Genomic DNA, 21,613 nt, shown 5'->3' with positions numbered 1-21,613 from the left:
CATGAGGAAGTGATGATTTAGACGGAGCATGTAGTTGCACTATTGGTCTCCATTCAAGCCTTAAGAATTCAATGACCTGCACATTACAAAAGTCAACAAAGAGCAACTATTTTCAATCATTTTTATTAAATGAAGCAGCACAAAAATTACAAATGTTTACAGAATAGTTTTACTTCAAACTGTATAAAATGTAGTTGTACCAAAGGAAACATCTAAGTGATATTAGCTAAATTAAACGTTTGTGCAAATAACAAAAAATAAGACATAGTGTTATTGACCTTAATGTCATGGTTAAGAAATGTTGACCGCTTATTAACAAAAAAAAAACACCCCTACAGCATTTGCAGTAGTTTCAACTTACAAGAATCTGCACATTCCTCTCAAACTGAAAACAAGTTGTCATGTATAAGGTTTCTTTTGCATGAAAACTATAGTAATGTTCTCACAACTGACCTGCATTTCAAGCTACACACTTTAACAGAAACGTAAAACAGCAATTTTTGTGTCAGATCTTGCAGTAAAACAACAAACAAACAAACAAACAAACAAAAACGGTAGTTTAGACACATGGTGTTATGATATGAACATTACTGGAAGACTAAGTTGTGCGTTTATAGCACTGGTACAATGCGCACTACCAGCCAAAAGTTTGGACACACCTTCTCATTTCATGTTTTTTCTTTATTTTCATGACTATTTACATTGTAGATTCTCACCAAAAGCATCAAAACTATGAATGAACACACATGGAATTATAAAGTAAAAAGTGTGAAATAAGTCAAAACATGTTTTATATGTTAGATTCTTGCCAACAGTGTGCAAAGCAGTAATCAAAGCCAAGGGTGGCTATTTTGAAGAACATGTTTTGAGTTATTTCACACTTTTTTGTTGACTACATAATTGCATGTGTGTTCATTCATAGTTTTGATGCCTTCGGTGAGAATCTGCAATGTAAATAGTCATGAAAATAGAGAAAAACACATTAAATGAGAAGCTGTGTCCAAACTTTTTGACTGGTAGTGTATACGTGTGTTCTTGTGTGTGCATGAGGATGTGCATGTGTGTGTGCTTGTGGGCCCCCTGGGACTCAGTGCATCTTGCCTCGTGTAGGCAAGACAGGAAGCCTCACAGTCAACCTGTGTGTACACAGAAGAGAAGCGCTTCTGGTGTTCATGGCAAATTTGTAGTAGTTAATACTGCTAGCAATGCAGTGCTAATCTAGGCACAGAGTTAGCCTCCTTCCCCCTGCTGGCCTGCCACCCCATCACCACTGGAACTGTGGGGAGATAACACAGAGCCGGGATCGTCCGGTTCAGTCGATGCTTCAGAAATCAGCTGGTGGCCGGTTCTTTCCTCTGATGCTGGAGCATGCCTGTCACACTCACTATGTCCTCTTCAGGGACCTAGAACCGAAAAGTTAAATCAGTATTGTTGGATTTTTTTAGGAGCTGTAAAACACAATGTTAGCATTGATCACCTTCAGCATTACCTGGGAATGTTCTGTGGCGAGATTCAGCAGAATCATTTATTTACTATTCATATAGCTCTGATTGAACGTTGCCTGTATTCCGTCTATAGGTGGGCAGGTAGCATACAGTGAGTTTATAGGAGCTTTATCACTGAAAGCAACATTATTTTTTTTAAAAACTTGAAAGTGGACCATGAAAGTGGTGAGACTGCACAGAAAGAGCAAAGTTGTGGGCCATAAGCCCAAAATAATGATGCAAAAGATGATCAAATCAAGCCAAAATGAGGCAGTTTTCTCAAAAATAGATGAGTGGAACAACTAAATAACTGACTAAAAAAGGAGAAACATGAGTCATTTCCTCTATTTCAATTTTCATAAAGTAAGAATTTACTTTTTGTTATCCCTATCAAGATATCCATCTTTTGTGTGTGTTTCTTTTTCCGGATCACAGGGTATTGTACAGTTGATCATTTAGTACTATAGTAATGCTGGCAGATAATAGTGATATTCACATTGTGGTAGCAATCAGAACACACAAGGTGCTAAGATTTGGTTTACTCTTCTTTACCAACTTAAATTGATCAGCCACTTACACCCACTCACAGGTAAAGTGAATAACACTGGTCATCTTGGCATCTGTCAAGGTACCAGATATATTAGCAGCAGGAGATAAGTCAGTGTAAGGTGTAAAGTTGAAGGATTTGAGCTACTGGGGACAACTGGGTTGGAATCTCTCCATACAGCAGGATTTGTGGGGTGCTCCTGGTATGCAGCACCTGGTTAAAGTGGTCCAAGGACAACAACCAGTGATCCAGTAACACGGCCATGGGTCTTCAGGGCTCAATCATGTGCACAAAAAAGCTACTGTATCATAAACTATTTAAAACTTTCATTCAAAGTTTCATTCAGCAGATGTTTTTATCCAAAGCGACGTACATCTGAGAGTAGATACGACACAAGCAAGGATCTAGTCAGGAGAAAACAACCTAGATGAGAGCCGAAAAACAAGTTCAAGAGTAACAGGACCTTGGTGCCTACAGGCAGGTGTTCAGTGAAGAGCTGGGTTTTTAGTCTTTTCTTAAAGTCTGAGAGGGACTCTGCAGATCGAACAGAGTTCCACCACCGGGGAACCACAGAGGAGAAGAGTCTAGCTATGGACTGGCCCTGTTGTGGTGGTTGTTGGTCATCGATCATGACACCCAAGTTTTTGGCAGACTTTGTGGGTTTGGGTTGCGTTGATTCAACTTTTCTCCTGCTATGGCAGAAAGGTGTCAAAACACACAGTGCTTCTTGTTTCCTTGGTGCATGTGGAGCTGCAGACCAATCAGAGTGCCCATGTTGACTCCTATTCATCATCATAACCATGGAGCAATGGAAGAAGGTGGCCAAACTGATGAATCATGTTTTCTTTTTACATCATGTGGATGGCCAGGTTCATACATGTTGTATATCAGTGAAAGCAATGGCAGCAGGATTTGTAAGCTGGTAGAGACAGTGGGATACTCTGAGAAATGTTCTACCAGAAAACCTTGCATCCTACATCTATGCCAATGTTACTTTGACACTTCACACCTACTTAAACATTGTACATCCCTTCAAGGACGCAGCCTTTTTCAGCAGGATAATGCTCACTACCAACCATAAAAAATGCTCATAACTGCATTGAGGAACAAGAAAAAGAGTTTGAGTTGTTGACTTCACGTCCTAGTTCTCTGGATTTCAACCTGATTGAGTGAGTTGAGCTGGAAAAGTCAGATCCACAGACTTAAAGGTTCGCCTACTAACATTTTGGTGCCTGAATCCACTGGACATTTTCAGAGGTCTGTGGAGTCCACACCAAGACACATCAGAGCTATTTACTGTTAGTTGGCATTTGGAGGAACTTACACAATAGTCAGGAAGTAGTTTTTTGTTGTGGCTGATGGGTGTGTATTCTAACGCAACAGTACAGTGCTGCAACCATTAAGGCTTATAGGTGAGAGTTGATCGACATGCGGTCTATACCAAGAACAAATACAAAGACATCAACATCAACATTAAAATCAAAATAACTCAGTTAAACAAATATAACTACTTAAACGGCTTATTACTTCAAATACAAATAGAAATCTGAATCATTTGGTCGCTATTACAACAGAAATACAGTAAAGTTATGATTCCAGCAGTCATACAATACAGAAAGAGGAAGTTCTCCATTAAATTGCAGTGCAAACAACCCTTCAAATGATACGGAATTCCACATGCTAGGAGCAGTGAAACTAGCATTAGCACAAGCAAAACCACATGGGAACTAGATCAGCTCAGTCTCAACCAAAAGGCAGCAAAAAGTTTCATAAGTACCAGTTCAGTCAGAAATATCCAGTTTTACTCAGAGCGATGCTCATTTTTCTTGCATAATTTGGCCTGTTGAACACCCTGAGATGTTTTTGTGACTAAAGGCATCAGAAGTGACCTTTACTTGAACTGCATGTGACCTGGAATAAATGAACAATTCTACAAACCCACTCCAAATAATTCAAATTCTGATTTCCAAACATTCTATTGTTAAAAGAGAAGTAATTCCACTTTGAGTGTACGAAATGATGCCTTCCAGTAAAATGTACCGGTGTTAGCTGGAATTCCCCCGAGACTTTATCGAAGATAAAATGCTTCTGATTAATTCTCTGGAACATGAGCCAGCTGGTGGCCTCCCATCATCCCATATGCACATGCTCTTTCACATGTTCTGGTGACGTAGCTTAGTCCTGCTCTGAAATGTCTTCAGTCATTTCTGTTATTGCAACTGCACAATCAAGAGTTTTTTGAAGCCATTTCCATCCTTTTATACTCTTCCTCTTTGCAATTATTCCATCCAAAAATGAATAACTATACACAAAAATGTGCTTCTGCTGCCATACAATAGATCTGTACTACTGCTATGGATCCTCCCTGATAGGTTTCTTTTCTCAGAAGTGTACAAGCAGAAGCTTTTGTTACATCACAGCTATTTTCTTTTCATTTCAAAACAGTGGAATTTGCTATTATTAGACCTGCGTGTGTTGTACAAGGTTCTGCTAATAATAGCATTTCATGACACCAACAACGTTCCATGACTAAGACACTTTAAGGTTACGTTAAGCACAATGACACAGACGGACAGCTATAAAAGTGAGTTACATACTCATTTTTAAACCATTTTAAAGGCAGGGCATGAGCGGAATCGGTGAATAAATGTGGAATACCCAAAGACTCAACGTCATCAGGTCCAATTTCCCGGTCTAATGTCATTATGTGGTAACAATGCCGATAAACCAGCGCAGGTATTTTAGACTGAAACATAGAAATGCTTGACTTTTAGACGGAGAGACAAGGAGGAACGGTACAGAGGCACATTATTGAAGTCATCAGTACCCCACTTGAGATTTTTCTATTGAATTTCATGTGTTTTGTGGAACTTCTTCACACTAATAAGCAAATATTAAGATTATGAATATAATGACAAGGCAGATGTCTGTAGAATCCATGACAGACAGTCAGAGAAACCACAGAAACCACAAAATAGTCGACATAAGCTAGGTATGACTGCTTGTACACAGAGATGACAGTTGTCTTTAAGTCGAATGCGTGAGAGTTAGAAATAATGCCTTCATGGGTTTAAGGTAGGAGGCTCTGTTGATTCACTGGATGACAAACATTCTGCGATAAGTTTCTAAGTAGTGCCAGGCAAATAGCCTAGATAAAATTTCTTGGTAATTTTGTAGATAATGCTACCTGCTCATTAAGCTGGCACACAAACAAATGAAAGATAACTTATGTAGTTGAGTGGTATCAGTACTGAGGTCAGGAAACACAGCAACAGTGGAATTTACACATCATGCATCATACATCAACGCTTTTTACTTATCTGTATTATTTTCTACATTGCAGATTAATACTGAAGATTAACACTTTTTGTTTACAACATAATTCCATATGTATTCTTTTATAGTTTTGATGTCTTCAGTATTAATGTACAGTGTATAAAATAATCAAATAAAAAGCATTGAATGAGAAGGTGTGTCCAAACGTTTGACTGGTTGTGTGCGTCAGTTTGTAAAGTATGATACAGCATTACACTGATACTATAAGGACGTACACATATCAATTAAGTTTTAATTTTACTGTAGTGCTGTAGTACTGTAGTTTAACCCTCCGTACCCCAAGCCATTTATCAATTACACCATTTATCAGAGCAAGAAAAGGTAAAAATAAAAAGAATCGTTTGATTTTCAATTTTCTGATGGTCCTTGAACTGCTGGAAAATTTATCCAAATTGAGCTTAAACCTTTAACATTTCACTTTATTCTGCATGTCTCATTTAAAAAATTTGCCAAAAATAAATTCTTTGGTTTTGCCACATTAAAAAAAAAAAAAAAAAAAAAAAAAATTAAATTCTGCAGTCCACATCACAACCAGGAAGCCATTAATGACTCAACTGCAATCAAATGCCACATGGCTACAAGTAGTAGTAGGAAAATATAAAATGTAGAATCACTATTTTCCTTTCTGTAGCGGTAACATGTGGGCACTTGGAAAAATGTAGAACAAGCTGATTGCAGTTTGTTTTTGTTTTTCATTTTTTGTGAAATTAATATTCAAATAATTTTGTCTTGTTGTTTTTAGTTACTTTACGTGTTAATTTATTATTCTTTTATTTATTTGTGGGATTAGCATTGTGTCATTCTGCACAAAGGTGATTTTCTCTACTTTTCTCTACATCTAGCTAATGTTATGCTGTTTCCATAGAGGTGCATGACTTTAAATTGTAAATAAAAATTCCATTTTAATTATTTAAATAAAAAAAAATATCCCACAGTGAGTAAAAATGTGACAGGAGCCTAAAACATCCAGAAACGTGGGGTTCTGAGGGTTTAAATTGTAATGAAGATGAATATGTAATTAACAAAATTAACATGCACACAGTTTACAAATTAGAGAAGAAATAAATTTTGTATTCAAATTCAGCTGCAAAGGAAACATCTCAAAACACAATAAAAAACTTTTTCTATAAGTTTTGATGACCCAGATATCAGGGTTCATCCTTTTATCATTTCTTTAGTACAAATGCTGATCTGCCATTACAGGACTTTAAAAATCCTATTCTTTAGTTGTTTGGTAACGTATCTCTTTAACATCTTTATTCATTGGAACTACATCCTCTGAATGATGTAGAATCACCTGACTAAAGCTCACAGGAATTATGTGTAATGTCACATCTCTGCATCTCCCCCATTAAGGTTAAGTGACGAACATGAGGTCTTTAAACATTTGAACCAAGTGGAACATTTTGAGTTTCGGGTGTGGAAGCCAGGCTAATGTCACAAACATGTCAGACTCACCAGAGCGTGGTCAAAGCTGAAGGTGCTTATGTAATAGGCAGAGATGTCGCTGTCAGCGAGAGGCTGAGATATCTGGGCGACTATTCCACATTCATCTAAAAAACGTAGAAAGAGTGGAGGAGAAATTAGTACCCCATCACCAATCATTAAAATAAAACGATTTTACAAATAAGGATGCTGCAACTGCACAGAAACCATGTGACAACTTTAAATCTTCAATTGTTCCCTTATCTGAGTTTCACCCAAGAAACATGTTAAATAAACTTCTAAGAATTGCTTCCTGTTTCAACATCAACCAACAAAATAATAGATAATTAATCACAAGCCACAGAAAGCAAACAAAATACACTGAATATGCATTACAAATCACATCTACATCAACGTTAAGGTTAAAAAAATGCCATGACACTAAATACATCTGCAATTGCATCATAGAAAAACTAAAGATATTTGGTTATTCTACCTAAATTCAAATTTAAGAAGTACAAGATTGATTATGGCACCACTTTTCATAAAATGGTTTGAAGCACTATGAGTTGGAAAACCATGATTTTTCTTTTAGCCCAGAAACAGTATTATATAACTCTTCCACCTGGGACACTATCGCGGTGGTTTCACCATCATTCCTGCTCAACGATTGTCCTAATAGTGGCCATAAATGCAAAAAACATGACTTCAATCTTTCTGTGCCAATCACAGGAAACATAGTGAGTCTCCAAGGGTGAAAAATAAAGGTTTTATGGCTGGTGGAACATCAGAATAGACAAAACTAATTTCAGGATTCTAGTCACATTATTTGTCAAGTTACAGCACTTGTTTCACAGATTGGCACAAAAAAAAAGATGCAAAAGTCAACATGACCTCAGCTTCTTTAGGAATTTTTACCTCAAAAACTAATGTTACGTATAACCCCAGATTTTACACATGGTCAACTCAATCAATATTCACCACTTTTAAAAAGATCGGTTAAATTGATGATGGTCTGGTGTCGGACATTCAGTGATTTGAGGTACAATGATCCAGTTAAAGATACTTCATGTGTAATTTTTCAGGCCTGCAGAAAGACAGTGATTTATGTATTTTTAAAGAGCATGTTTATCATGTTGCACTGTTTCAAACAGCTTGTCAGCTAATTTTAATCTTTCGTTGTTGCAACCAAGTAGACTCAGTATCTTCTCCGTTTCATCAGGAGATAATAACAAATCCCTGGGAAGCCTTAAAAGACATTTAAAGAACCCATGTAATTCACATTTACATGTTCATAATCTCATTTTCAGGATATACTAGAATACAATTACGTGCTTTAATGTTGGATTAAACTACATTCTTCTCATAAAGCAGATTGCTTTAGGGCCCTCCATCTGAAATGCTCTATTTCAGCTGCTGTCTCTTTAAGTTCCCCCACCTGAAAAAGCCAAACCTGCTCTGATTGGTCAACTAAGAAGGTCAAAAATAAGGCAACATTGGTGACATACAGTAACCTTCGATCTAGAATAGGCAGAGAGACAGTCCTTAAAGAAGTCCAGTGACTAATAATGGCAGATTGCTCATTCTTTGTTTAAAAGCTCATGAAACTAGCCATCAGTTTGGTGTCATGCAAATGTTTTACATGACGCCATAGATAAGTAACAGAAGAAAAGTCTGAACTTCAAATGAGGTGTTTCAGACAGATGAGGAGCAGTTTCTTCAGTGAGAGAATAACTCACTATTTTACAGACTATTTATATACAAAAACCTTTAAAACACTTATACCCAAAAGAAATAACAGGGGCTCTTTAAAGGCTATTAATTAGCATTATTAGTTTACTATACAACATATAAGGTCGCAGTTTGGTTATCTGATTTAAGAATAAATCACCTAATTGACACCGGTAAGGGAAGCAGTTCTAAAAGAAAGTGGGACTTAACCGTAAAAGCCATGTGCTCTAAAGTGTACAGAATAAACTGCTACTATTTAGACATAGTTAAAAGTAAGCGGCCTTACCAAAACCCAGCGGTTGTCCCCCAATACGAACCATCCGCCACAGCTCCCCAGAGGAGCTGGTGAAGAGAAGATCGGCAGGAAACCTAAAACACAGAGATCAAGATTTCTACCAAGAACCCAAGTGGAAACATACGCTAGATCATGTCAGAGATGGACGGAGCAGAACAGTTTGTAGCGATCATCAGATACAAAATTTGGAAATACAGACACTGTAACACCAGCAATGCAGTGAAGTAAACAGAAGTAAACACCTGTTACTGTTTTATTGTGATTCACATTCTGGCATTTATTTTTCTGACATCATACAGTCGCACGGTTCACACTGGACGGAAGAAAGCCTGCATTATGGTTTTTAAATATAGAGGCATCCCAGAAACAACCTTCACTGCATTGTTAGCAGTGTGGAAGTCTTTAGGGATGTGGTTTATGTGTTGCTGAACATAAAAATGGTGTCAGATGTGATACAGGTCAGTGTGAGAAATTCAGAATCCTTACTGTCTCTGGGCCTCAGTGTCCATCACCAGTGAGATGTATCCATCAATGAGGGAGAACGAGAAGAACTTGATGCAGTCCCGGCTCGGAGATGATTGGGTGTCTTCTTTAGGACTGAAGAGGGAGAGACATGGTCAGTCTGACAGCAGAAAAGAAAGGCAGCAGAATTTAATTAACCCTTTAACTGGTTTGAAAGACACGTTGCTTTAAATTAGACCATTTATCAGAGTAAAAACAGAGAGAATTGCTGGATTTTGAACTTTCTGATGGTTCTTAAGAATCACAATATTTTATCAAAATCACTTTATTGTATAGGTCTCATTTAAAACTATACTTTTTATTTTCGAAACAAGTCATGTTTTTCTTTTAATGCACAAAAGCGGCTTGTCACTGTGACTTTTTGTTTGTGTTGGATTGTGGAGATCTTTTGCATATGAATGCTTCTGCTCAATATCTTCGAATGGTTGACACGGTTTACGATGCTTCTCTGAGGTTTATAACGAATTGTAAAGTGTCGACACACCAGAGCCACCAGAAGGATCGTCACTGACATACTTTCATATATAAGGCAATACTTGGACTACTGCCCACCTACATTTGCTCATTAACTGCACAGGAAAGTGCTGATCTTTACTCTCTCTGTTAAAAAGATCATTCGTTGCTTTCTGTTCCATATGCTGAACTGGGTAAAAACCCTTTTGTTTACTTTGCACCTTTTGCATGGAGTATGTTGCAGAAAGGCTGGAAACTGAGTTAATTTCACTGAGCGCTTTTAAATCATAATTGCGAGTGTTTTAATTGTATTTTAACTGTGTAATTTGTGTTTTGTATTTGCTGCTGCCTATCCTGGCCTGGACTCCCTTTGAAAAGAGGTTCTTGAATTCAATGTGATTCCCCCTGGTTAAATAAAGGTTAATAAAAACAATAAATAAATAAAACTTGTGGGCTTTGAATAGATTCTGTACAAAACCAAAAAGTTTCTCAATCCTCGGTGCAACAGGGAAGCCAATAGTGACTCAACTGTGACCAACATTCACAAGACTTTCAAGGACTTGTCAGCTGAACTGGGCTGAACTGCAGGACGTGCATATACAGAGCAGATATAAGAAAAGTACGGAAACACATTAAAAATGTAAGTAACAAGATACCGTGTAAAGTCACCATTTTTTAAATATTATTAGTCACATCTGGTGGCACTTGGAAAAAGGAAGAAACAGAAATTTTGTGGGTTGTTTTTGTGATATTTGACATTATAACCTATGTGTAGTCATGGTTGCGCTGTTTTCATAGAGGTGCAGGACTTTATATTGCAGTAAAAAAAATGAGCCCACAGTGAGTAAAAATGTAACAGGAGAAAAAAAAAACACACTTAAACTGCTGCTAATTTTCAATATACTAATATATAAAGTTCACTCAGTCAAACAATTGTCTAGCACAATGCAAAAAGTCAGTCGAAAAGAAAACTTTTTTTTTACTACAAGAGAAAAAAAGCCCAATGATGCAACTCTATATCTTTTACAACATGAAAATAATAAAAAATATAAAAATAAAATTATTATAAATGATTGAAGCAATGCTACAAAGTGCTTTAAAAAGGAAAATAGAAAATAAATCAAAGCCATACATCTATAAAAGGTATAAAAAGGAGGCAGCAGTTTACAAAGTGGAGAATTAAATAGAATATAACGCCCAAAATAAAGGTAAAATCAAATAAAACAAGCAGAAAGCAGAAAGAGCAACTTAAAACAAAGAAGACCTATGAAATTAAACTATTTTAAAAATAAAATAAGAGTTGTTTTTTTAAGAAGAGACCCAGAAGATGCGAGTGACTCTGCACAAAATGGTCAGTGGGGAATATCTGTCTTCTCAAATCAAAATCAGTGCAGATTAAAAATGATCTGAAACAATTATCTTGGGTAAAAGGAGGTATTTGTGATTATTTATGTACAATAATTTCAAGACTCAAGCCTGAGCGGCTGTCTACTTTGGAGCGTGTGCTGCCATCTTGTGTTTCTTTTAGGCACTGCAGCGATGTGAGCAAACAGTCTCACCTGTTGGAGTAAAAGAGGACGTCGATGAGCGTGGTGGCGATGGACGGCAGCGTGTCCGGGTCCAGAGACATGACGCAGAACTGGTTCTGGGGGATCAGCACCGGGTGGACTGTGGGCTGGATGGCTGGAAGAAGACAAGAGTTTAGTTTATTAGTTTATAGGAGCATCCGATAATAAACAGCTGCAATATCTGTGCAATAACACACTATTTATTACACTGTATATTTCCTTTTTTTCTTAGATAATGCACATTTTACATTTATGTTTATACTGATTCTACTCATGTTTATATTTCTAGGACATATTTTTCTACTGAAGTTTATACATATTTTGTACTGTTTTTATTTCTAAGCAATTTCCCCTCAGGGATCAATGAACTATTTCTGATTCTGATACACATTGAAATGAGGTCTACTTGTGCTTGTTGGCCTGGTGAGGGTCCTACAGTTCCCTGACATTTTCTGCAATTTCCTCAAAAATGGATGTACTGCAATTTCAATCATGTAAGAGGAGAATAAAACATTGGTGCAGCTTTAAAGTTTTGGTTAAATTGAAAGGTTAGTACTGCAACTACACCACTGTCGCTTTTTTTGGGGGGGTAAATCTACTCGCATCTGTTTAAATATCAGTGGATTTCCTTATATTTTAACACCCAGTTCAAGAAAAACAGTAGCTAAATTTGGCTGCAAGCACAAACACAGCTTCAAAATTAAGTCATTTTTCCTCTTGTGGAAGCTGTGTGATGTGAAGTGCCTTTAAACTACATTATCCATGTTTCATAACATTTTACTTTAAATCAAGGTTCAGTTGGTTGTATTTCACCATATTCTCCTCAGAAACCTGCTTCCCTCTCTGTCTATACATACCAGGTTTTCTCAACTTCATTTCATTCTTGTCCTTCAACCCCTCAGATAAAAATAGTTTAGTGCAACTTGTCGGTAGTAAAGTTGCATTGTGTTGAAACATTTCTAAACAAGTCCGACGGACGCTATGTGTTTAGTTAAACGTTAGTGTGTCATTCATAGATGCTGAAATCAAGATATGAAAGATTGTCAAAGGGTGGACGCATTTTTCTGCATGTTCCAACGTCACCGTACAGCATGTTCTGTATTTTATGACGACGTAAAAATAACTTCCTGTAAAGGACGCAGCGATCCAGTGCAGCTCAAATGTCCCTCTATGTTTTCAGTTTAGTGCAAGTCCAGCCTGTTTGCACTGTTTCATTGTATAAAGTCGTACTGTACATTGCTGTGTTTGTTTAAGTCAAGCAGTTGCAGGTGTCCTTGAGCAACAGGTTCCTCCTGCTAAAAATACAAATAACTGCATTGGAGAGAGGGTTGTTACGGAGTATGAATACTGACATTTAGGTTAAGTCTCATTATGTATGGCTAAAGGCACTTTGACACATAAATGACTGAACGCTGACTTTAAATCTCCTGGTGAGAGAGTGAATGTTAGAACATAGCAGTCAATGCATTAGTAAATTTCCAAACTAGTTTTTGTTAGCTTTGAATCACAATCTGATATCAGAAGCAAACAAACGCTGATGATCATTTTACACGTTTCTTTGCATTCTGCATGTAGAATAACATTTACTGAGAGGAAATATGCTCAGCTGGTGTCTCTTTGTGTCCACACAGTGTTTTGTTCCTATACTAACTTATGAACCCTTTCAACCCCAAGCAGTGTCTGGGTGTTTTTGGCTCCTGCTGTATTTTTACTCACTGTGGGCTCATTTTTCACTGCAAAATTAAGTCCTGTACCTCTATGAAAACAGCACAACCATAGTTAGAAGTAGAGAAAACTCAAAAATGTCTTCTACACAGTATGACGAAATTATGTCAAAAAGCATGAAAGAGAAAAGAACGAAAGTTGATATTCTGTAATAATTATTTTACAAAAATCTGAATCAAATTGGAATTAGCATGTATAACATTTTTGCAAGTGCTCACAGATGTTACCAATACTGGGAAAGAATGGTGACTCTACATGTTACAGACATTTTATTGCTTGCATTTGCATCTATTATCTGTTCTTTGCAACACAGCTTGTAGTTCAGCCCAGTTCACCTGAAATGTCCCTTAATTCTTTAACACGAGTGCTGGTGGCAACTGAGTCAATAATGGCTTCTGTGTTGTGTTGAGGGATACAGAATGTTTTGTTTTTTAAATAATCTGTTTAGTGCACATGGTTTATTTTTGGCGATTTTTTAAATGAGGGAATTAGAATTAAATGATCAGCTTAGATTTGGTTAAGTTTCACAACTGATTAGTTCAAGGACACTTGGAAAGTTCAAAATTCAATGATTCTTTCTGTTTTTGGCTCTGATCAATGGTGTAATTCAGGCAATTTTTAAAAGATGACATGACAAACATACTGCCAGGTTTTGCACTTCAGAAGATTAAACAGCTTTATTTTCTGGTGTATAAATACTAAGAAAATATGCAATGTATTCCACTCATGTGAGCAACTTGTTTTCTTATTTGTGCTGTGTAAAGTTGCAGGATTGTCATTCTGACCTTAGCAAACAGTGGCAAAACGACTGCGACAGAAAAATTACTCATTTTCTGAAACTAACATCTAAAACCTGCTACAATATTTACATTGTGCACAGAATTACATGTCTGTAAAGAGCTGCTTTTATACTTTTGTTTAAGTAGTTTTGATCTAATTCTGCTGTTTTGTTTTGATGTATGCTCCACTGACATGTCTGATTCAGGGTCTGTAAGTATGTTTTAAGGTCACATGATGAGTAAATGTTAGTAGAAAGATCCTGAAAGTGGCGCTAAAAGATCTTAACTTCATCCTCGGACACAAGCTCGACCAATCCCTGAGAACTGAGTGAAATCATACCAAATGGGGCTGTGATTTGTACCTTCTTTGCCGTTCTTCTGGAGGCCGTTGGAAACATCCTGGCAGTGCACAGGGACAGACTCTCCTCCCACCTCTTTGTAGATGTTAAACTCCTCCTCCAGAGTGGTGACGACTACAGACAGGTCTTTCTCTCTCACCTACACAACACAAGCGTCCATGGCACGATGTTTTAGAGCACTCCAAAATATGTAAAGTCCTCAATCAGCATCCTGTCAGGTTATTTCAAGGTACAACACTGTTTTACTTTAAGGAACTAATCCAGCACGTCAACCATTAATAAACTTGCTGACACAAACTTCTGTCAAGGTGCAATGTACGTTTTTTGCTCGCTTAACATTTTCACTTGTAATACATCAACTAATTTTTAGTCTCCTCAGCCCTGTGTGGAATTCAGTCCTTTACTGCAAAACTGGTGAGTGGACAAAATGCAGACAAAGTGGCTTCTTTTGTCTGTCAGAGGTCAGTAGGTGAATGACTCCAGTGTGAGATGATAGGTCAGGAGTTTTTATGCATTTATGCAAAGAAAAGGGCTCTAAATTATACAACAGCGAAAAGCTTAGAGTGCCCTCTTTCATTTTAACAAGGTAAGTGCAAAAGCTGATTTGACTGGAGTGGAATAGAGTGGAGTAAAAAATAAACAGTTAAAATGCTAAAAGCAGATGGCACTCACCAGGATAAAGTCGGTCTGGTAAGTGGAGAGCATGAAGACGGAGACATGCTGCTGGGCGAGGGGGGCGATGACCGACTTGGCGATCTTGGTCACGCCGACGGCCTGAGAGCTGCTGGAGGCGTTGCCGTTGGAGACCACGTTGAGCGGCAGCCAGATGGAGCTTTCAACCTGGAGGTGCTCTGAGGGCTGCAGCTCTGAGGGGGCATCAGGAATGGGAGAGTTAGTTAAAGTGAATCTGAGCACAAACATTGGGTCAGTGTGTATGATAATGTATGGAAAATTGCATCTAAAATCATCGGATTTTTAAAGAAAAGTCTGTTTGACCATCTCTGATTTGCCTGAAATTTTTGCTGCATAAAATACAGACATTTAAAATTATATCTGTGAAATTTTAGACTAGTATATCAAATACTTTCTGACATAAAATCTTTTAAAAATTGCCCACTGACCCATTTTCAGCACATTTTCTTTACACATTGAAACTCAAAGCTATGTTTGCATGGCAATATCTCAGGAACTATAAAAGATAAAAGCCTGAAATGTTTCTTCTCATTGTGTCATTAATTTAAAATCTACAATATTGGACTAATGGATCAAATAATCTCTGAATAATCTCTTGTGGGTGAGTTGAAATGTGAAAAATATTGAAATTGTCATGGAAAGTCCCATTTTTGAGCATATTTTAACAAAAAATGAATAATGCAAAAGTCATCAAGTGATATTTTCTGAAATAAATGTAGTTGCAGGGCACCGTAATACAAAAAAAAAAAAACATATAATGTATTTTTAATCTAAAATACTAGGTCCAAAAATGGAAAAGGAAATTATGTTTATTGAACTTTGATAACTGACGACCAGTTGTGCCACAAAAACAACAAAAAATATTGCTAAATAGCCCAATCCAAGTAGAATATGCTAGTTTTGAAGTTCCAAAATGTGCTGAAAGTGGGACACACACTTTAAAATAATAAGAAAAAAAACAACAAGATCTCAGAGAGTCCTTGGAGTATCAGTCAAAAATTTCAACTGTCACAAGATTACGTAAATTAATGAATATTGCTATGAGTAGGGTTTCATTCTGCAGGTACAGGACTTCCCAAATGATGAGATTACGACAGTAGTTTAAGTACACTTGCCAACTTGCAAACACAGGAGGGTGGCAAAATACTGCAAAACATTAGCAAAACATTCAACAACACTCCCAGTTTTGCTTCATATTACATGAGTCTAAAGAAGTCAAATCAGTAGTGCCACAAACAGTTTCATCTACTTTGATGTAAAACAAAATGAAGCAGAAGTATTGACTCGTGTCAAGGGCAACTGTTTTTTAAAACCCACCAAACACAGCAGTGAAGAAGACCAGCAGTTACAAGCTAAACCAAACCACGAGGAACATCACACATATATTGTACTGTATATAATATATAGGGAACTGTCATGCAACCAGTATTTCAACAGCAAAACAGAGACTAAGCAACAATAAAGTAAAAGCAAATGAAGCTCTTAATATCAGCGTTTTTCTGCTCAGCCATCTCTGATTTGCCAGAATTTTTTATAGAGTAAAATATGGATATTTATAAAGATATTTGTGAAGTTTTAAGCAAATCAAAGATGGTCAAGCAGAAGGCCACCCAGTTCCCGATAATATATCTGTATGTTCACGATGCTGTAACCTATGAGGCTGCTGCTCGGCATAAAGTAGAAATCCTTCCTCTCTCCCACCTGCTGTCTCCTCCTTCGCCACAGAGACCTGAAATGTCCTCGCTATTTATACCGCAAAGCACCACAAGTGAAAATTATGCCCAGGAGAGGCCAATGGCACCTACACCACCACTGCTGCAGCTACAAGATGCCTGGCAGCAGAATATGACTTGACACCAGTGAATTTAAGCACCAACTGTTAGTCGAGGTGAGGAGGGGTCAAAGTTTAAACAGGGTGAATCCTGAGAATGTGAGTCTCTGAGCCAAAATAGAAGAAAGGGATGTGCAGGACACTGACTTAGACACCATAAAATGTTAATGTGTATTGTGAACAATTAGACTTTTAACACCAAACACACTTTTGATTACTCAGTTAGAGGTAAAATTTTCTTTCCATGTCTGAGATGCATCTCTATCTTAAGTTTTTGGAGGCTGTTATGACTGCAGTCGTTTGTATAGTTTCCTGTGCTGCGTGTGTCCTTTTTATGTCCCTATCATGTATGCAAATAGGGCTGCGCCACACCACGGTCACGGTTGGATGCCAGGATGATGGACCGGTACTGGATTGGTTGGCTGTACCAGGAAGACCGCGATATAAAGGCGGAACGTGACGTCGTCTCCGGGTCAGAGGGCGTGGCTACATCCTACCCTGCTTCCAACCTACACGTCAGCACACTTGGGTTCCAGTGATCAGCTGTGATTTAGGGATTTAATATTGATCAATCGCAGTGAGCAGCCACCTTTTGTTTAACCGTTTTTTCCTCATGTTTAAGTTAGGATAGGGAGGCTAGACTTTGTTGTTCTTTTTACCTTTTGTTTTTGGCAGATCAGTTTGGGTTAATAGCTTAGTGGCGTTTTGTTTGTTTTTGGTTTTGCTCACTGTCGCTTTCAGTTACCAGTCCCCATTGTTTTAGTTCATAAATTTGTTGTAAATAAATGCCTAAACTATATAAGAATACGTGTGTTGGAGATGCTTGGGACCAGGGGAAGGATGCCTTTTCGTGTTACGCACAGTGAACCCCAGACCTGGGCGTAACAAGACACAAAACTTTTTTGGTTTCATAAACGTTCATCTACCTAAAAGCATTACCGAATGGTGTCTACCTCCTGCAGTGAATACTCCTTTTCTACTTCTTCATTCCCCTTCAGAGAGACATTGTTCTGGTTGGCATAATTTGTCAGAAGCAGCCCCTTGTGGCTTCGCTACACCAGCTTTCACCTCTTAAAATAGGCACTCGGATAGAAGGAGAGCAGAGGAGACAGAGTACTGGAGCAGCCGCAGACGATATATGCCTTTAACATCTACATTTGTGTGGAAGCACCAGACAAAAATTGCAGGATGAAGAGGGAATGGGATTGAAAAATGTATGTAGATAGTGATACTGTTGATTTAGTTGAAGTGAAGTCAGACAGAGATGGGAGCTATTAAGAGTATAAATATTAAATATTTTAATAGTTGGTAAGTCTAACTATTAAAAACTATCTGTCCTAAACATGGCGGCGTGCACGGACGCAGCAGCCTCTCCTCTCCATTAATCTCACTCATTATCACCACAGTAGCAAGTATGATTGTGTCTGATGTATGCTTGTGCTTTTGTTTTGTTTTTGGTTTTTATCTAGTTTAGTCTTTTTAAATTATCTTATATTTATTTTTACCTTATATTTATTCTTAATTTTTTTATAGTATTACCCTCATTTCTGCACTGTGAAATGGATGTGAGAAACGTCATTTTGTTTAACTGTGTACTACGTACATTGCTGACTGACAATAAAGCTGAAGTTGAAGTCTGTGTCATCTTGTTGACTGGTCCAATAATTGTTCAGTGTAGGATATGACATAAAGCACACGCAAAAAAAGTTCAATGTTTTGTGTGATGACCAAGAAATTTGCAAAACAGTACAGTTTCTTTTTTTTAATCCAAAAGAAAACAAGTGCATAAAGTTGCATTTGACCTATGTAAATTAGAGGAGCCCAACAGAAGGTGAAGCAAACTGTACAGAGACATCACTCTGAACTCTTAACTTCTGCTACATTTACGTCTATTGTCCACACTTTAAAGCACACCTAGAAGACACACCCATACTCGGTGTCTAATTTTGTCTTAGCTGCTACTGTGCGTTCTTTCCTGATTCGTCATGCCCCTGTCACGTGATTGTTTTCTGGGGAAAAAACAAAGACATCAGCCTGTATTGCCAGAAAGTAATTTGACATGCATAACAAATTATATTGAAGGCAATCTTACTTTTTGGAATTGCTGATCTTCCGCCATTGTATTTTCTTCAACTAAGCAACCACCTTTGCATTTATGTGAGCACTTACATGCCCAGCACTTGTAAATGGTTGATCAGTAAACACGATGACTGGGGATGTTGATGATTACTTGCAAATCAATTAAAAATATATGAACCGATAAGACAGAAGATGACTGATATGCGGTTCAAGAGTCAGGAAACGTATTGTAGTGTTGCTGTAATAGCTGGTGGTCCCACCAGGTGGCGCCTCTTGCTGTTTTTTGGGATGGAGTTACAGGGGTGTTGACTGACCACCAGTAAGTATCCATAAAACCAGCACCCCTCCCAGCTGTCTGACTGCTAACTGTTGCAGCCATATTGACAAACTCTACAGGTCAGCTGTCTGGCATAGCTAGCAACTTGATGCTAATGCTAAGCTGGGATTTTCATGCTAACACAGGCCAGGAGCTGCAGCTGCTAATGCCGCAACCATTCAGGAGCAGCAGGACTCTGATTACATGTTTCTACCAGCATGCAAACTAAAGTGATGAAGTGTATCTGCGACACTGCTCTGAGTATTAACACAATTTACAGGTGTCATAAATACTGACAGATTTCCTAGAACTAATAAAGATGCTGCAACAGTATTTGTGGACGTCTGTTACACCTAATCAGCGGTTTCCAGCAGCTAGACTAATGCTAACCAAACCCAACAAGTTGCTCCATCATGTACATCAGGTGAGAGGACTGTTTGGATATTAAACCATTATGATTCCAGTCTGCTGTGAGAGATGAGTAACAATTACTTACTGTGGAAGACTGCAGCTCATTCCAAATGCAACTGATTTTGTACCAAACATTAAATGGTTAAAATGGTTTTATCAGCACCTGAAAACTGCATTTAAACCATTTTGACAATTAATCAATTACTGATTGTTGTATGGCCAAGAACTGATAAGGAAATTGTTTAAAAATTTACATCCTTGATGGAGATTATTTCTGAAATGTAGTTACTTCACTCATGTCCACCAATTTTTTTTTTTTAAAATGCCATTTTTAAATGAAAAAGGTTTAATGTGGATATAGTTTTATATCCATCAACCCTCTGGTTGTGATCCTTTATTTTGAAGGCATAACAAAAGCAACAGTCCAACCTTCTTTGGAGATAACTCATCGATATCACAGAGAAATACCACCATTTCACACAAATGAAAATATTCATCACCAAATTAGAAGCAGAACAAAACTACACTCCATTCTTTAAAGGGACATGAAAAGACATATTTGCTAGATATTGTATCCTGGACAGCCTTTTTCCCTGTATTATATGGTTGTCTACACCCATCCTACCATGTGAGGTCTGTGAAGGGGAACAAGGAAGGAAGGAAATGACTTTAGAATGGTAAAACAACAGAGTCCTGTGTTGTGCCCCAATACAGGACTACATACTAGTGGTGAACATGAGTTGAGTATGTTATGAGATTATATTGAAATTGGCAGTTGCTTCCCTAAATGGCTGCTTTGGGCCATGATTTTCTGTTTGTGCCTTTCACATGTCAGCTAGGATAGGCTACAAATATCAGTGTATAGTGCATACTTAATGCTATCACTGCACAGTGTGGAAACACACAGCCCTGCCTGGTAAAAGAGATGAAAGATGTGCATGCACAAGGGTATTTTACCTTTGAATCCTTCCTCATCAAGGACGACAGTGTAGTTCTCTGGTGTCTCTGTCAGACTGAAAAACTCGCATCTGAAGCAGGAGAGGAAGTGCAGATGGAGAGAGGCGTGGAGTTGGAAAATGAGAAAAGATAAGAGAGAAAGAGGAAAGACAGGGAGAGAACAGTGTTATTCATCCGTGAGCAACAAAAGGCACATTTCACATTTTCATAACAACAGTTACCAGGAAGTAAAGGGGGTTCTCCGAAATGTAAACGGGGTTCGGGACCGGCTGTCACTCAATTAGCGCAAACCCAAAGCTCAGCATTATGCCTGCATCACTCTTTTGTCTACAGCCAATGGTGGGTAACGCAGCAAACTGGGGCACTGCTTCGGCTACCAACTGACCCATTCAATTCTGGACAACACAATTTTAAATGAGATGATATGTCAGCTTTGGAATTCACTGGATCATACGGGAATAGTAGACAAGTATACGATGAAAGCTGTGTTCAAAGCTTGATGAAATGCCTATTAACATGATTCTTTCTAGGCAACCATGCAAACTTGCTCTAAAAAAAGAGCCAGTTTCATCAAATACTTAAATAGACAGTGCAGTTTTTCCAGCTGATGTGGCCCAATGAGGAGGAAAATTTACAAAAATAGAAAAAAGACCAGCTGGAATTTCTGTTTCTGTAATTTCTCCATCATGTTTGGAACTAAATGCATTTACTTTCAAAGGCTGTTGCTGGGTCTGGCCAGTCTTCAGTCCTACTGAATGTTGGCATTGTGAAATGTTGAAAAAGAGTAGCAGGGGAGCAATGGATGGGAAAATCAGGCCCGTGGGATTTGTTACGGTTTGAAGAAACAGTTGGGCAGCGAATACACATTTTCTTGGATTACGTAAAACGTTTTCGAGGAAAATGTACTTTTCTGAATGCGAGAAATTCCTCTTCTACAACAAACTCTTTCTTGGAAACAGAAGAGAAAAAAAACTACTAGATTGGGACAGGATTGTGGGATTACTTTCAAGCAGAGAGAACAGATTAGTAACTCAGGAGATGAACTCTCTTGCTCACTGGGACAATAATGGAAACTTGGACAAGACAAGTGTTTAATGAGCAA

At 37.9% G+C, this 21,613-nt stretch overlaps 1 protein-coding gene across 1 annotated transcript in view; it reads right to left on the bottom strand.

Annotated features, from left to right (window-relative positions):
* Positions 1 to 107: 107 nt before the first annotated feature.
* Positions 108 to 21,613, bottom strand: part of castor1 (cytosolic arginine sensor for mTORC1 subunit 1) — a 29,186-nt gene continuing 7,680 nt past the window's right edge. The window contains exons 3-10 of the mRNA XM_023276264.3: positions 20,512 to 20,582; positions 14,897 to 15,090; positions 14,228 to 14,363; positions 11,353 to 11,476; positions 9,305 to 9,415; positions 8,810 to 8,892; positions 6,826 to 6,920; positions 108 to 1,403 (exon numbers count right to left, since the gene is read on the bottom strand). Of these exons, the coding sequence (XP_023132032.1) occupies positions 1,332 to 1,403; positions 6,826 to 6,920; positions 8,810 to 8,892; positions 9,305 to 9,415; positions 11,353 to 11,476; positions 14,228 to 14,363; positions 14,897 to 15,090; positions 20,512 to 20,582 (886 nt within the window). The 3' untranslated portion in view covers positions 108 to 1,331. The remainder of the gene's footprint in view (positions 1,404 to 6,825; positions 6,921 to 8,809; positions 8,893 to 9,304; positions 9,416 to 11,352; positions 11,477 to 14,227; positions 14,364 to 14,896; positions 15,091 to 20,511; positions 20,583 to 21,613) is intronic.

This window comes from Amphiprion ocellaris, chromosome 6 (assembly GCF_022539595.1).
Source record: "Amphiprion ocellaris isolate individual 3 ecotype Okinawa chromosome 6, ASM2253959v1, whole genome shotgun sequence".
NCBI lineage: Eukaryota > Metazoa > Chordata > Actinopteri > Pomacentridae > Amphiprion > Amphiprion ocellaris.
This window is presented reverse-complemented; position numbering and strand designations above follow the sequence as displayed.